At 36.5% G+C, this 13495-nt stretch overlaps 1 protein-coding gene across 3 annotated transcripts in view; it reads right to left on the bottom strand.

Moving 5' to 3' along the window:
• LOC106873453 (axonemal dynein light chain domain-containing protein 1) overlaps positions 1 to 13495 on the bottom strand; it is a 103902-nt gene that overhangs the window by 30913 nt on the left and 59494 nt on the right. For all 3 annotated transcript variants that reach the window (XM_014920813.3, XM_014920812.3, XM_089343602.1), the window contains exon 20: positions 8505 to 8695. In XM_014920813.3, the coding sequence (XP_014776299.1) occupies positions 8505 to 8695 (191 nt within the window). The remainder of the gene's footprint in view (positions 1 to 8504; positions 8696 to 13495) is intronic.

Raw genomic sequence — 13495 nt, 5'->3', positions numbered from 1 at the left:
AAACCCACCAGCTTGTTGCTTATCAAAACAAGCGGGAAATCCTCCACACTAGATGATTGATGAGGAAACACTCCATCCCCTAGGACCTGTACTGGTCAAGGAAAGGTCAGTCTTTTGACCTTTGCTTGACATGCTAAGAGAGGCTTTTGACCATAAGAAAGGTGATGCCACCTTTATCGTTTCTTCCTTTCTAGTCAGCACCATGACTGCCTTACTCTTTCCCTCTCTACTGACAGACAACCTTTTTCTACATATCAACTACTAACTAGCGAGTCATCCTTGTCGTCACTATCACTAGAATTGCTAATGTCTCTGTAACAACCTGTTGGGTAAACAAATAAATATATGTAAATAACATTTCTTCCTTCTTGGAGTTAATTTTTCGATGTTCACTGGTTACTCCGACACGAGAACCTTAAAATGTTACATCTATATGCTACATTTAGTAGTGGGCTACCTCATATCGAATTGATATTGCACATCAAATCTAGTCTGCTACAGATATAGTTCAAAGTAAAACACACAGGAAAGACAAAAAAGAAAAGAATTGTATACCCTTTTCTATTACATATAATATGTATAATGTATACAAAAGTCATACACATTATATTTAACCCTCACTTCAAACTGTTTATGGTTTCTTCATAAGATCTATTTTCATGGTGAGACTAAATATATGTTTTAGACTGGTGCACTCAAACTGGAGTCCTCATCTTTGTTCTTATAGGTCACAAGGTTTTGTCCAGTGTACTCTCAGGCCTTCTTTACATGCTTGTTCTATTTGGCAATGTTCCCAGAATTTTAAAGTGAAACCTTCTTTATTAAATCCATGGGAGTTGATTCTTCTCATCATGTTGTCCAATAGAGTAAAAACCATTTGACTGACCCAGAGAATTTCTTACTTTCCATAATTGGGTTCAGAGTTTATTTCTTTCAACATGCTATTCCTTCCTCTACCTCTCTCCCCCTCCATTCCCTTTTTCTTTCCTTCTCTCTTAGTCACTCACTCCTCCTCCCATTATTCTCCTCTCCATCCATTCTACCGCCCTTCTCCCCTTCCCCTCTCCCTTTCTTTTCCTCTTTTTTAAGTTTTATATCAGGCTGAGTAAAAAGTGAGCAACGTTTTGAAACAGGAAATTCATCACAATATATTTCAACAACGCAGAAATTTCATTCATCAAAGTAATTACCATTACAATCAACACATTTTTGCCTATGAGTTACAAGTTTGTTTATTCCGGTAACATAAAAATCTGGAGTTCTGGAGCTGATGAACTCTTTGATCACACTTTCAGCATCGGTTTGATTTTTTAACTCCTTCTTTCGCAGGAAACCATCAAGGTGTTTGGAAAAGTGGTAGTTGGTATGAGAAAGATCTGGGGAATAAGTTGGGTAAGGAAGAACTTCATAGCCAAGTTCCCTCAACTTCTGGAGCGTCATTAAGGAAACATGTGGTCGAGCATTGTCATGAAGAATAACTGGCCCTCTGCTGTTGACCAGTCTGGGATGGAGGAGTAGCAGTTTTTCATTCATTTTGGCAATTTCAAGGCAATATTTTCTGCAGTAATGGTTTTTCTGAGTTTTAAGAAGCTATAGTTGATGAGTCCAGCAATACACTACCAAACAGTCACCATAACCATCTTTTTGAAGAGCTCAGGTCTAGGGAAGGTTTTCGGGGCTTCATTTTAGTCTAACCACTGTAAGAACATTTTTCATTTGATACAGAATCTACTTTTCGTGGCAAGTTACAATACAGTTGAGAAATGGATCAGTCTGTTTATGAAGAAGAAGCAATAAGCAAATTTCATATTTGTACATTTTCTGATTTTCATTCAAATCGTGTAGTACCCATTTGTCAAGCTTTTCTGATTGCATGCAAATGGTTGCTGGCAGTTTTCTGGCTAACTTGAAGTTCTTTTGTCAGTTCTTGGGTGGTTTTATGTGGATCTTTTTCAATGACAGTTTTTAAATGACTGTCTTTGATGACAGATGGGCGTCCACTATGCTCATGATCTTCAAGGCTCAGGTCTCCACTGAGAAATCGTTTAAACCACTTTCGAGCTGATCACTCACTGGTCATTTCCTCACCAAATGTTTCGTTGATATTGCAAGCAGTTTCAGCTGCTTTACATCCTTTCTTGAAGTTGAATAGCAACATTGCTCAAATATCATAGTTCCATTGTGATTGTAACAACAGTGAAAAATATATCAATGTTAATTTATTGATGCATTTGGGCAAGTCTATGTCTGTATTATCAGACAATTGCAAAAAAAATGTTTTAAAAAATTCAAAACTATATAAAAATCTGGTACAAATTCTTCATGGTTCAAAACGTTGCTTATGTTTTTACTCAACCCAGTTAGCTCAAAAGTTAGTAAAACAAATATTTAAGTTGGTACTTGAAAAAACATAGGAAGAATCTCTCCCAAAGCTATCAAGTTAGAAAACAGAAATAGAAAAACAATATGTGAACATCAGTCCAGTCCTTTTTTAATGTTGATGCTTCCAGGCTCACAAGGAGCAAATAGCAAGAAATAGAAAAGCAATGTCACACGCAAATCACATAAAAAGCTGGCACAAGGGAACTGAACAGCAATATCAACTATGTCTCAGTGCTGATGTTGTCAAACAGTCCATGACTAGACAATAGTCTACTGAGGAAAAGTAAACAAAGGTCTATGAATTGCAAACAAAAGAGATCTTCTTTTGCAATGTTCTCTTCAGGATAACCATGAAAATACCCTTCAATCAAATAGACAATTATATCAGCTGAGTTTTCAGAGCATGTTAGATCTAACAGTACCTTGGATGAGAAATAATAAAACACTTCAGAAAGAATCTTAAGAAACTGATAAAATAAATTCAAAGATGTGAATTTTAACAGGAAAGAAGATCTTTTCTTTTACTTGTTTCAATCATCTTTTTTTATTTGTGGTCATGCTGGGGCACCACCATCAAGGGTTTTAGTTGAACAAATCAACCCCAGGACTTAGTTTTTAAAGTCTGATACTTATTCTATCAGTCTCTTTTACTGAACTTGGTGGGATATAAACACACCAACATCAGCACTGAGGTGTAGTTGACGTTGCTATTCCCTTGCGCTTGCTCTGACTCTTTGTGTGTGTGTGTGTGTGTGTGTGCGTGCATATGTGCGTGCTTGCATGCATGTGTGTGTGCGTGTGTGCATGTGTGTGCGGAAGCTTACATAGAGTGGCTTATGTGTGACGTTGCTCTTCTATTTATATCCATGATAAAAATAAATGGTAAGAACGTTGACATTGACATGTATTTCTGCTTACAGTTATCAAATGGCTTAATGCACAGATTAATATTAAGTTCTGTCACTCAGTCAACTCAATCAAATATTTTGTTCAAGTATATCAGCAAACAACTTGTGTGGTTAGAAGTTTGCTTCTCAACCGCATGGTCTCAGGTTCAGTCCCACTATTTGACACTTTGGGCAAGTGTCTTCTACTGTAACCTTGGGCCGACCAAAGCCTTGTGAGTGGATTTGGTAGACAGAAACTGAAAGTTAAGACGGTGAGCTGGCAGAAACGTTAGCATGCTGGACGAAATGCTTAGCAGTATTTCGTCTGCCGTTACGTCCTGAGTTCAGATTCTGCCGAGGTCGACTTTGCCTTTCATCCTTTCGGGGTCAATAAATTAAGTACCAGTTATGCACTGGGGTCAATGTAATCGACTTACTCCCTTTGTCTGTCCTTGTTTGTTACCTCTATGTTCAGTCCCTTGTGGGCAGGCAATAAAGAAATAAGAAACTGAAAGAAGCTCATCATATATATATGTATTTATCTATGTGTGTGTGTCTTTGTGACAGTGTGTCTCCCCCACTACTGCTTGACAACCAGTGTTGGAGTGTTTACATCCCCAGTTCAGCAAAAGAGACTGATGGAATAAGTATCAAGCTTTAAAAAATAAGTCCTGGGGTTGATTTGTTTCACTAAAACCCTTCAAGGTAGTACTCCAGCATGGCCGCAATTATAAATTACTGAAACAAGTAGAAGGAAAAATAAAAGATGAAGAGTTCCTATTAGTAGTGAAGGTATTAACTGTAATGAAGCATGCTGATGCATTTTTAAATTTCCAATTGACAACATCTTGTCATCCATCATGAACATGTTTACTTGGAAAATAAACAGATCCTACTTTACTAAAGAAAATGGTTTAGAACACACATTCACTCTCAGATATACAACTTTGTATCCATCAACTTTTAGTCAAGAAGATTCCTTAGGATATACAATATTTTATTTTGAAGCTTCATCTCTATAAAGCTGGTGTAAAAACAAATAGAGTTGGAGAAAATTAAATGGCTCTGTAGATGGCCATCTTGACATTTTGAAATATGAAATCTTGATAAGTGCCTACTCTATTTGTCCAGTCCTGTAGATGTTTTTGCCATCATATTTGTTTCACGGTGTTACAGGCTTAACATCCTTCAAGGATTTGCAAAAGAAAAAAAAAAAATTCCAGAACATCTGTGCACCATATACGGGAAGAAATATTTCAAGCAAAAGTTTCTTGAAAATTATATATAATGGGAGGGTATTAAGATAAAAGCCAACCAATCTCAGAAATCTGATAGCCATTTTGCCATATATATACAAGGTCTGATCAAAAAGTATAGGACTGTTTCTATGGTGACAGAGCTCAAATATACAGAGTGAAGCTGCTAAGCACTGATTGACTTTGAACTCTATCACTAAGTTATGACATTCTCCCTCACATCCATCATTCATAGTAAAGTGTATAAAGTTTGGTCATCTCAAACAGAAGATCAGATTTCAGGTGCACAAGATCTTGATTCTTTTAGTCTTTTACTTGTTCAGTCATTTGACTGCAGTCATGCTGGAGCATTGCCTTAAAGGGATTTTTAGTCGAAGAAATCAACCCCAGGACTTATTTTTTGTAAGCCTAGTACTTATTCTATCAGTCTCTTTTTGCTGAACTGCTAAGTTATGGGGATGTAAACACACTAACATTGGTTGCCAAGCGATGGTGGGGAGGACAAATGCAGACACAAAACTGCACACATAAATATATACACACACACACACATATATATATATATATATATATATATATATATATATATATATATATATATATATATTCTTTTCTACCTTAGGCAAAAGGCCCGAAATTTGGGGTGAGGCAGCCGATTAGATCAATGTCAGTACACAACTGGTACTTAATTTATCGACCCCGAAAGGATGAAAGGCAAAGTCGACCTTGGTGGAATTTGAAATCAGAACGTAAAGACAGACAAAATACCGCTAAGTATTTCGTTCAGTATGCTAACATTTCTGCCAGCTAACCACCTTCATATACATACATATATATATATATATATATATATATATATATATATATATATATATATATATATATATATATATATATATATATATATATATATATATATATATATATATATATATATATATATATATATATATATATATATATATATATACATGTGCAATTTTTTTCCTCCTCCTTCCAAAAGAACACATGTATATGCATATGACAGACAGAATTTGCTGAGATGGATTTTCTATAGCCAAATACTCTTCTTGTCACCAACCCTCACCTCTTTCCAGGTAAGGTAATTTACCCCATTACCAGACATATTTTCATAGAAGACTGGAAATGAAGGCCACTACTTACATCACAGTTGTACTTGTTTACAGCTATCACATAAAATCAAAGCAAGAGGACAGTAATGCACATACATGCCCAGACGCACAACATGCACACACACACACACACACACACATGCACACACACACACACACACACACACACACACACACATAAATGTATATATATATATTATTTTTTATTTATGCACCCTTTTAAAGTCTAACCAGGCTCATGCGCCTGGTTTCCCGGATTCTATGGTGTATGTGTTCCCCCCAGCTGGACGGGACGCCAGTCGATTGCAGCATTACTCAAGAAACAAGAAGAAAGAGTGAGAGAAGGTTGGTGCGAAAGAGTACAACAGGGGTCACTACCACCCCCTGCTGGAGCTTCATGGAGCTTTAGGTGTTTTCGCTCAATAAATACACACAGTATAATAGGGTCAGTATAATAGGGTCAGTTGGATACTGTGAGAAAAGCAGCACCATGACACAATTCACTCTGCCAGAAATTTGAAAACGATATTCTGTACTGCTTGGTATTTGCAACAGAAGCTCTAATACAAATATTTCAGAGTGTCTGAGTGTTGATCCAAGGACAGTGCAATCTGAGGACATGTACTGAGAGTGATAAAAATCAAACATCCAGTCAAAATCATATGGTTTAGAGTGATCACTAGTGATGGCGATGTTATGCCTCCATTCATCTTCTCACATGATCTCAGACTCAACATGGAGGCCTACACTAAGTGCTTGGAGGAGCTAGTGCTACCCTGTGTCAAGAGGGTGACTGCTGGAAGATCCTATGTCTGGCAACAGGACTCTGCACCATGCCATATAAGCAAGAGAACCCAGTCATGGCTGTCAACAATTTCTGTGACCATGTCACCCCCAACATCTGGCCACCTAACTCCCCAGACTACAACCCCATTGATTATTATGTGTGGAGCACAGTTGAGCAAGAGAACAACAAAACTCCTGGTAACACCAAAAGATAGATAGATAGATAGATAGAGAGATAGAGAGAGTGAGAGAGAGAGAGAGAGAGAGAGAGAGAGAGAGAGAGAGATACACACAGAAACACATACACACACATATAAACACATACACACATATACATGCAAATGCAACAAGCATCTGAGACATTTCTCTCCACTAAATTTGACTCAGAAAGAATGATTAACCCAGAGCTGTGACAAAAAGCTATGGGGCCATACAGTGAAACTGAACCTGGGCTGCATGGTTACAAAGTGAACTTCTCAACTACACACCCACGCCTATGCCCACACTTCAGATATATTTATTCCTTGTAAGCATATCACATGTAAAATAAAAGAAAAGAAAAAGAAATAAGAAAACAGGAAAAACTAGTCAACTAATAAAATGCCATATTAATCAACCATTCAAAGTGAAAACAAACACATTAGTTCTACCATTCTTTCCAATATTTTAGACTGATTTACTGCTCTACAATTCCCAATAGTTTTAATTAAATTAGTTTTTATAAAGAGTTTTATGAATTAATTTCCTTTTCATATTGGGTGTAAATTTACACAAACTGTAACAAATAAGCAAAAGCAATGTAGAACACACACGCTCACAAATGTTACCCCATTCCATTCACCCATCAACACTAATCTACTCACATGCACGTAATGATATAATACACACATATAATATATACATATATAACATGCACACACATTATCCAGCAGTTTATAGAAACATAAGAAATATGAATAAGCAGATATGTTTGAATGTGTGTGTGTGTGTGTGTGTGTGTGTGTACAGACTGCGATGGGTAAATTGTCACCATTTTATATTTTTAATTTCACACATTCACATTGTTTATTTTTGATTTTTCTTGACTATAGTAGGGTCAGGTGGGCACCATCTGTGAGAAAAACAGCACCATGATACAATTCACTCTGCCAGAAATTTGGAAACAAGATGCTGTGCTGCTTGGTATTTGCAACTGAAGCTCTAATACAAACATCTCAGAGTGTTTGGGGTATCAATCTGGGGACACTGCAATCTGAGGACATGTTCCGAGAGTGATAAAAATCAAACATCCAGTCGAAATCATGGCATTTGGAGTGATCACTAGTGATGGTGATGTTATGCCTCTATCCATCTTCCCACACAGCCTCGACTCAACACGGAGGCCTACATCAAGTGCCTAGAGGAGCTAGAGCTATCCTGCATCAAGAAGGTGGCTGTTGGAAGATCCTGTGTCTGGCAACAGGACTCTGCACCGTGCCATACAAGCAGGAGAACCCAGTCATGGCTGTCAGATAATTTCTGCAACCACAACACCCCTAACATCTGGCCACCTAACTCCCCAGACTGTAACCCACTTAATTACTATATGTGGAAAGCAGTTGAGCAAGAGACCAACAAAACTATTTGTAACACCAAAGATGAACTGAAGGCAAGGATTATGGCAGCATTCACCAACTTAACCAAGGAGACCACCCAGAAGAGTTGCAGGAGATTCCAGAGTCATTTGGAGGCTGTGATTGAAGCCAATGGCGATTTTATTGAATAAATTTACTCTTTAGTATTTCAAGATATTTTTATGCAATTTTGGTAAATATATGAGTTAAAATGGGATGTCAGAGTTATTTTCATTTTTACATAATTTAAACGACAGTTTATTCACTACACCCTGTATATACATATATATATATATATATGCCTTGGTTTTAGTTTTCACTCTAATATAATAGAATATATATATCAATGTATGTTAGTGTGTATGCAGTGAAAAATCTACTTAAGCACTTATGTAGGAGTGAATATTTTTTCAAGTAACAATTAACTTATATGAAGCAAAAAGTTACCGTGCAATCTTTTCAGTCAGAGTTTCTACAACAGGAAAAATCGAAATCCCTTCTTGCATAACCTCTTTAGGTGAAGGATAAGTGGAGTAAAGGACTTCAAGGGTCTCTTTTGAAGAACTCTCACGATCTGGACATAAGTGAATCAGAAGATGGCACATCCACATTATAATCTTCAAATGTAGCTGAGTGACCTTTTAAACAGAAAGAAAAACCAAAATAACCAGTTAGTGTTTCCAAATATAGTATTACACATACCATAATGATCCCTCCACACACAGCCTCTACCATGCTACTTTACATCTTGGTTTTCTTTCCACAACCAACACCACTATCCCTATCATTGTCATTATTGCATGGCTGCATGGTAAGAAGCTTGCTTCCCAACTACATGGTTCAGGTTTCAGTCCCACTGCCTGGTGCCTTGGGTGAGTGTCTTCTACTATAGCCTTGGGCCGACCAAAGCCTTGTGAGTGGATTTGGTAGACAGAAACTGAAAGAAGCCTGCTGTATATATGTGTGTGTGTGTGTGTGTGTGTGTGTGTGTGTTTGTCCCCTACCATTGCTTGACAACTGATGTTGGTGTGTTTATGTCCCCATAACTTTGTGGTTTGGCAAAAGAGACTTATACAATAAGTACTAGGCTTACAAAGAATAAGTCCTGGGGTTGATGTCTTCAACTGAAACCCTTTGAGGTGGTGCTCCAGCATGTCCACAATCAGATGACTGTAAAGAGTAAAAAAGTATCCTCGTTACCAGTACCCCCACCACCACCATTGTCATTGACACCGTCATCATCATCATCATCATCATTGTCATCATTGTCATTATCATCATCATTATGACCATTATCAAGTTATCATCATTATTCATAAATATTTTGGATTGTAATGATGTGGTGCACTTGCATGTATATGTGAGTCTAAGAGCTATAAAAAGTGAAAGAGACAGCAAGGGTGCGTGAAGAGAATGAGATTAATCTGACACATTATAAGAATAACAATTCTGTCTTTTCAGTTTCTTTAGTTGACTAGATTACTTACTAAACAGCATATCATACCCAAATAATTTCTGAATGATACTCAGCTGCCTTCTACAAATCTAAGCAAAAAGTGACAAGAAACTAAAGGCATCAAAGTGGCCTATATTCAAGAAAAAAAAAAAAACAAAGAAACAGTTTATCTTAGACTTAGTGAAAAAGAAATGACAACATGTAAGACATGGGAAAATTCTATACTTATCTTTATGGTATGATTATCTCAAAAGAAATCAAACAGCAAAGATGTTAGGGTGAAACTGACATGGCTGGAGTGTGGGAGAGAAAAGTGTTCTCTTTCTCTTCCCATACCATTGAAAAAGAATCATGAAGTTTTAACAAACTTTGAAAAGAAAATAAGAAATAATTTGACTGTGACAAGAGATAAAACAATTCTAAATATAACAATCACTATTTAGCTCATACTGAGAAAATCTATCAACTTGAAGTTACTTTCACATTTTACCACGCTGCTTTTTCAAGGAGACCTAGTCATTTTTTTTTCTCAACCATATATTGACATAAGTTCCCTCCTCCAGTAAATGAAAAAATAATTGTTTATCAGATGAAGATGACAACACAATCAAAATTGTACTACTGAGGCAAGTCAAAAGTTTTGCAACACTGCTAGTTTGTGGTGTGTATAACACATGACTGAAGCAGTTCAAGCTGTGGATGACACCCGCTGAGGCTGGTAGTATCATGGTATTTGGTGTGCTGACACATTGTGCAGTGCTTCATTCTATATGTCATTTGAAGCCTGCACAGATGAACATGCAAGATAGTCTAATTTGAGAACTTATGCTTTATGAAATCGAACTCGGCCATAATGTTGAAGAAGCAACCAGAAAGTTTGTTGTGCAAAAGGTGAATGCACAGTTGACTCACAGTGCATTTTGGGGGTTCCAAGAACCTTGACAATCAGGCAAGGTCAGTAGGCCTAAAACTGTGGATTCCAAAGCCTTGCTCCAAACCATAAAGGCAAATCCAGCAAGAAGCATCAGGTGCACTCAACATCTCATGGATGTATGCCATTGTTTGGAAAAAATACCCAACATTGGTTGAAAGTGAGCTCTTCTGTAACAAGACAATGCAAGACCTCATGCCATTGAATGACCCAGAATAAACTCCAGGAACTTGAGGGAATCAAACTGATGCAATAGCCAGTATATAGTCCAGATCTAGTTCCCTCAGATTATTACTTGTCCCAGTACCAACCAGAGGAGCCAATGTACGTTGTACATCTAAGACATAAAGAGTGAAAAAGACACCAACACAACACTAACAGCCTAAAAGCACCTTCAACACTCTCATGAAACTAAAAATAATCTCCTTTATGGCAACACATTCATATTGCTTTTACCCTTTTAAAATGAGTTGAGATCAAACCCATATCAGACAATGCATACAGTATGACTTTAAAGAGGGCTCTTCAGCAATGAAAGTGGCAAGAAATATCCATTCTGTCTATGAAAATGAAATTATAATGTCCAGACATGCTAACAATAGTTTGGTCAGTTTCACTAAGGAAATTTTTCTCTTGCAGATTGCCCTCAATCTGAATGACCAAGTTTTGTCAATCTTGGCCCTCTGAAAACTGTGCACAAAGGAACAAAATAGCTCAACTGAAGTTATATTTCAATCATAAAGCACCTTCATGAACCAGGAAAGTGTCTTAACTTGGTCAGTAGGTCCCTCCTCATCTGACTGCTTCTCAGCTTATTCAAAGAGTTGCTCTCAGCTCATCATTAAAGAGTAGACTTTCTACCAAACATTTCATGGGTTGAATCATCATAAGCAGTAAAAAGTGAATTCTCTATAATTATAGCCAATTCAAACAATGATAATGAGCACCCAATGAAAACAGAGAATCCAGCCCACCAAACCAGGACTACACTCAAAAAAAGTTATGCATTGGGGGTTATAAAAGATGTTATCTATCATGAAGTGTTACACCAAAATGAAACAGTTAATACAGCAAAGTAATATTATTAACTGGAAGCATTGTACAAAAATTTGTAGAAAAAGTGTTCATCATTGCTCAATCACAATGCAAGGCCACATACTGTCCAAGTCAGCAATGAAAAGATTATGACACTAAATATGGAAATTTTGCCTCATCCTCCTTACTCTCCTGACCTTGCTCCATCTGACTATTATCTTTTCAGATATTTCAATAGTATTTAGGGAGGGAGAGTGTTTCTTTGCTTCAAAACCTGAAGAATTTTATGACTAAGAGATCAACAATTTGCCAAATAGATGGGATTATGTTATCAATAATGAAGGAAAATATTATCTTGACTATATATATCAATTAAGATCAAAGAAACATTTGTTTCTTTCCCATCTTTAAATGTGATAGGACTTTCTTTCCAACCTAATATATAAAAACAGACTGAATAATTGAGAGAAAAAGGCATCAAACTCAAACAACCTCTCTGAATCCCATAATCCTTTCTACTATAGGCACAAGGCCTGAAATTTTGGGGAGGGGGATAGTCGATTACATTGACCCCAGTACTCAAATGGTATAGGTTTTATTGATCCTGAAAGGATGAAGGGCAAAGTCGACTCCAGTGACATTTGAACTCAGAACATGAAAACAGACAAAATGCCGCTAAGCATTTCACCCTGCATGCTAATGATTCTGCCAGCTCAGTGCCTGAATCTCATAATGTAAACTATGTGTTGAAGTACACAATTCAGTCTTTAGTTTCATAGAGACATTGTATATCTGAAGTACTAGATCTCTAAATTGTACAAATATGTCAAAGATCTGTTTGAACCACACAAACCTGGGACTGCACAGCAATAGCAACAGTAACAATATCCACAACAAATCTTTGTTTAATTGTTTTAGGGAACCCCAGTTTTGATATTTTTTTTCTTTCAAAAGGGTGTGTGTCATAAACAGAAGAAACATAAATGAGTAAAATAAGAGGATAAAGCCCAATAAAATATGAAACATAAAGCTATCAACCAGTTAGAATAAGAAGTTACTTCCTGATATTCTTTGTTTTCTCAACATTGCTGTTTTCACTAAAATGTAATTGTTTAATTGTTTTGTACCATAGTGTCAACAAAGTTACACTAGAAATATGAGATTCATTTGCTTGATATGGATTTCAAGTGTTAGCAGCAGTGAATGGGTGGTAATAGGTTAGGCAGAAAGATGTGACACAGTGCAGGAGCTCTTTTTATCATAATGACAACCCCACCGCAACCCTTCTGGAAAAAAAAAACTATGATCATATGTACACATAAATGTGTGTGTTTGTGAACAAATGTGTCTGTGTGTATGTGCATGCATGTGAATGTGTGAGTGTGTGTATGTGTATGTGTGCATGCATGTTTTTTTTAATATTTGTCTTCGTTGGAAACAGTATGATGGTACTGGGCTAAATGCTCAGCAATAATAATATTTAATTTCTTTCTTCTAAGTTCAAATTCCACTGGAGTCATTGCTTATCTTTTATCCTCTGGGACTTGCAAAATGAGAACCAGCATGTTTTGGTATCAGTTTAATGAACTATAACACCCAACACTCTAGAAGTGTATGGCCTTGGTAAATGTAACAAATCTATATTTTCTTTCTTTTCTCTTCTTTTTATTACCAAATTCTTTGTTTCTTAGATAATACTTTATGCAAATTAGAGACTGAGTGTCTTTGTACCTTTTGAAAGTCCCATAGTTGAATGAGATTTGAAGTTTGCAAATTTATCTGTTACAAAGTTCAACTTCTTAAAATTATCTGAGGAACATAGTTACATATACAAGCATCTCAATAATCATGGAAACAAATGTTAGCCCATAATCTTGGTATAGAATATTTAGATTCCTCATTTTATGTCCAATAATTTATTTTAGCAGTGACATCTGTATCCTCTAAGAAACTACTGGTAACACTGCTTATGTATTGGCAATTTATTAATCAAACTAGCTTCAAATTGGTCTATCC

The sequence above is a fragment of the Octopus bimaculoides genome, chromosome 2 (assembly GCF_046866305.1).
Source record: "Octopus bimaculoides isolate indiv1 chromosome 2, ASM4686630v1, whole genome shotgun sequence".
In the NCBI taxonomy this organism is placed as follows: Eukaryota; Metazoa; Mollusca; class Cephalopoda; order Octopoda; family Octopodidae; genus Octopus; species Octopus bimaculoides.
Note: the sequence above shows the minus strand (reverse complement) of the source record. Positions and strands in the feature narration are given on the sequence as shown.